This window comes from Galeopterus variegatus, unplaced genomic scaffold (assembly GCF_000696425.1).
Source record: "Galeopterus variegatus unplaced genomic scaffold, G_variegatus-3.0.2 Scaffold13356, whole genome shotgun sequence".
NCBI classification, from domain to species: domain Eukaryota; kingdom Metazoa; phylum Chordata; class Mammalia; order Dermoptera; family Cynocephalidae; genus Galeopterus; species Galeopterus variegatus.
This window is the reverse complement of record NW_007739467.1, coordinates 26,840-31,455: the sequence shown is the minus strand read 5'-3', so window position 1 is coordinate 31,455 and position 4,616 is coordinate 26,840. Positions and strand designations below refer to the sequence as shown.

General features: G+C 41.2%; 1 protein-coding gene across 1 annotated transcript in view; it reads right to left on the bottom strand.

Annotated features, from left to right (window-relative positions):
• Positions 1 to 284: 284 nt before the first annotated feature.
• The window catches only part of LOC103581559 (EGF-like module-containing mucin-like hormone receptor-like 2), an 18,098-nt gene continuing 13,766 nt past the window's right edge, over positions 285 to 4,616 (bottom strand). The window contains 4 exon segments of the mRNA XM_008563367.1: positions 285 to 443; positions 528 to 696; positions 1,738 to 1,829; positions 2,130 to 2,196. Coding sequence (XP_008561589.1) covers positions 285 to 443; positions 528 to 696; positions 1,738 to 1,829; positions 2,130 to 2,196 — 487 coding nt within the window.

The following is a 4,616-nucleotide window of genomic DNA, read 5'->3' as shown; positions in this document are numbered from 1 at the left end:
TGTGCTTCTGAGCAGAATGGGCGTCACGGCTTCAGGTCATTGATTCTTGCTTATTTAGTCAACCAGGCATGGCACGTAGTGGGTGGTCAATAAGAGCGTTCATGTGCAAGAGTCAAGATGAGTCCAGTTCCCTAAAGAGGAAGAGCAAAGGATTTATTTAAACAAACATTTGAACTGAGGCCATTGCTAATAGCTAATGAGTCAAAGAGTCATGCAAATGTGCTCCATCCTAGGGCATCACCTGCTGTATACCCAGGATGTCCAGTGTGATAGGCACATGCTGCTCAGGTGGATTGGTTAGTGAAGTGTCTGGCAGCAAGGCGTGATCTTACCATGGTGGGTTTGGAGGCATCAGACTCAGCCCTGCTGGAGAGCGTATACATCTCAGACTCAGCTCTTAATGTCCTGATTCTTTTGAACCATTTTCCATATCGCTCCCAGACCTGCAGCGGCAAAGTATACTCTGAGTCAGCTCTTGGAGAGGGGAGAGGATGGGAAGTGTTCTGGGTGAAGCTGGGCAGTGGTACCTGCTGGCTGAGAAGGCAGTACACCAGGAAGATGAAGACGCCCTGCATGGTGTTGATGATGGTGAAGAGATAGGCCATGACCTGGACCGCTAGACCCCCCAGCAGGATGCCCAGACACCACATGCAGCCCAAGATGAGGAGCTGAGCTATTGCTTTAAATGTCAGCATCCTGGGTAGAAAGAGAATGAAAGACCATGATACACCCAGAGGAAGAACATCAAGGCTATTGTCATCTCTACCCATGGGTGTCCCTCTTTACCTCCCCTGTAGTTGATTTCTCAGGCTGAATTGTGATCAACTTAGATCAATACTGTCAATGATATCACACAATAGAAATGCCACTTGCATCCAGGATTGCATTTTGACTTGGACCTAGGAGGGCAGTGACACTTCATAATGGAAGTTTCAAAAGTTTTATGATGTTTCATGAAGATCTCTAATTTCATTCAACCAGCATTACTGAGGATGTACTGTGCACCTGGCTCAGTGCTGGATCCTGGGCATTCAAAATAACAGACAAGATTTCGGTTTTCATGAGGCTCACAGTCTATTCAAATAACTGATATGAAAATGCTTTTAAAAGTTCATAGAAAATGAAATCGAAAGATAATACAAATATTTTCATGAACCTTTTGAAGGTCCTTCATACGACCAAATAATGATGTGCAAAATTTGGAAAGGTTAATGACAGGAATTTAGAAGAAAGAACTTTAATTTTACAGAAGGGTGCCTGGGGCAAAGGACTGCCCAAACCTCATAGAGGATTTGACGTTGACTAGGATTTTTCCAGAGGGAGGAATGGATGGGGGTGGGAAGGAGCCAGAATGGAGGGTGGGGTATGAAAGTGCAGGCTGGGTTATGGATATGGTCATATGCATTTCTAAATGCATCATGAAAACATCACTATTCTTTGCACATTTGTCACAGGACTGCTGGCGAAAGTCCACGTAATGTTGGCCAAACTATGTCAATTCTCTTTGTTGCTGAGGGAAGCACAAGCTGAGATTAGAGATGGAGAGAACATTTCATCTGGGGTGTCAAGGACAGACCCCGAATCTGTGCTGACTGCCACGGAAGGATGGCTGCATGTGTTTATTCTGGGTTATCTCAGAAGACTCTGAGAAGGGACGTCAGAGGCTGTTAAGGCACGTGGCTTACCTCTTGGGAATGATTCGTGTCTTTGGGGTTGTCACCCTCTTCTCCATCTTACCTTGTGTTCTGGAGGGTGGACACATCGCTGTTGAGAGAAGAGAGTTTGCTTTTCAAAATCCAGAGTGTCATCAAAAAAAAGGCCAAATTGACCTACAGGAAACCACAGAAGGTTTATTGAATAAAGTTTTAAACCTATCATTTCTTCATCCTAGCCTGTCCAACATCAATTCTATACTTAAGTTGTTATCTCTTCATCCTAGCCTGTCCAAAATCAATTTTATACTTAAGTTGTTTTTAATATTTTGTGTGTAGATTTTGTAGATTTAAGAGTAGTCTTAGGAAACCCAACCCAACTCACAACCACCCAAGGACATCCCTGTTCTTTCACCATCTGTGTGATCCTAATGACCCTCAGCTGAGCGGTCAGGATGCTCTGATGACATCACTCACAGAGAAGATGCTGCAGACGGGCCCAAGGAAGCCCCATAGAAATCCCTTTTCTGCGTGGAGCCAGCAGCTGAACAAGAGAAAGAATAAAAAGTGTGTTGGTCCTTGCAGATTAAGAACAGTTATGTAAATCCATTCCCTCCCTCCTTCCTTCCTTCATTTATTCATCAAGTATTGAATGTCTCTTCTGTGATAGGCTCTGTGGTTGGCCCTGAAGATACAGTGGTGAAAAAGTCAACATGGTCTTAGATCTCACAAAGCTGATCTCAGAGGGGACATACAGAGTAAGACACATTGTGACAATAAAACAGAAACAGAAGGATATGAGAGCAAATCACTGGGTGTGACTTAGTGTTGGATCTATGGGATTAGGATGGATAAGAAGGATTCTCTGGGGAAATTATAGGGTTTGTTGCAGATGTAATTGAATTAAGGATATCGATATGAGATCATTCTGGATTTAGAGTGGGTCTTAATTCCAATGTCTGAGAAGAGAAAGGAGAAGGCGATTTCAGAGACACAGTGTGGAGGCCATCAGAAGACAGAGGCAGAGACAGGAGTTATACAGCTCCCAGCTGAGGAAATGCCTGGAACAACCAGAAGCTCGAAGATGCATACATGAATTCTCTCCTGGAGTATTTAGGGAGATTGCAGACCTGCCAGTACCTTGATTTTGGACTTCTATCCTCCACAACTGTGAGAGAATAAATTTTTAATATTTTATACCAACAAATTTGTGTTGATCTGTTATGATAGGCTCAGGAAACTAATACAACATCACATGGTCAGTGACACTTCATAATGGAAGTTTCAAAAGTTTTATGATGTTTCATGAAGATCTCTAATTTCATTCAACCAGCATTACTGAGGATGTACTGTGCACCTGGCTCAGTGCTGGATCCTGGGCATTCAAAATAACAGACAAGATTTCGGTTTTCATGAGGCTCACAGTCTATTCAAATAACTGATATGAAAATGCTTTTAAAAGTTCATAGAAAATGAAATCGAAAGATAATACAAATATTTTCATGAACCTTTTGAAGGTCCTTCATACGACCAAATAATGATGTGCAAAATTTGGAAAGGTTAATGACAGGAATTTAGAAGAAAGAACTTTAATTTTACAGAAGGGTGCCTGGGGCAAAGGACTGCCCAAACCTCATAGAGGATTTGACGTTGACTAGGATTTTTCCAGAGGGAGGAATGGATGGGGGTGGGAAGGAGCCAGAATGGAGGGTGGGGTATGAAAGTGCAGGCTGGGTTATGGATATGGTCATATGCATTTCTAAATGCATCATGAAAACATCACTATTCTTTGCACATTTGTCACAGGACTGCTGGCGAAAGTCCACGTAATGTTGGCCAAACTATGTCAATTCTCTTTGTTGCTGAGGGAAGCACAAGCTGAGATTAGAGATGGAGAGAACATTTCATCTGGGGTGTCAAGGACAGACCCCGAATCTGTGCTGACTGCCACGGAAGGATGGCTGCATGTGTTTATTCTGGGTTATCTCAGAAGACTCTGAGAAGGGACGTCAGAGGCTGTTAAGGCACGTGGCTTACCTCTTGGGAATGATTCGTGTCTTTGGGGTTGTCACCCTCTTCTCCATCTTACCTTGTGTTCTGGAGGGTGGACACATCGCTGTTGAGAGAAGAGAGTTTGCTTTTCAAAATCCAGAGTGTCACCAAAAAAAAGGCCAAATTGACCTACAGGAAACCACAGAAGGTTTATTGAATAAAGTTTTAAACCTATCATTTCTTCATCCTAGCCTGTCCAACATCAATTCTATACTTAAGTTGTTTTTAATATTTTGTGTGTAGATTTTGTAGATTTAAGAGTAGTCTTAGGAAACCCATAATGGATTATGGACAACTCTGTGACAACAAATTAGATAACTTAGATAAAATAGACAAATTCTTAGAAAGACACACTATGAAAACGATCTCAAGAGGAGATAGATGATCTGAACAGACCTATAACAAGGCAAGTAAATTGAATTAATAATTTAAAAACTTAGAGCAAAGGAATGCCCAAGCCTATCTGGCGTCACTGAATTCTATGAAACATTTGAAGAAGGATTAATATCAATTCTTCACAAAGTCCAAAATAGAAAAGGAGGGACCACTTCCCAAATCATTTTATGAGGCCAGCATGACCCTGATAACAAAACCAGAAAAAGACATCACAAGAAAAGAAAAATGCAGACTGATATTTCTTATGAATATGAATGCAAAAATCCTCAACTAAATACTAGCAAATGAAATCCTGTGACACATAAAAAGGATTGTACACCATGAACAAGTGGTGATTATCCAAAGAATGTAAGGCTGGTTTAACATCTGATAATCCATTCATGTAATATACATATTAATGGAATAAAGAATAAAAATCATACAATTACCTGAATAGATTAAGAAAAGCATTTGACAAAATCAAGACCCTTTCATCAAGAGCAAACAAAACACCCAACACAAAAGGAATAGAAAAAA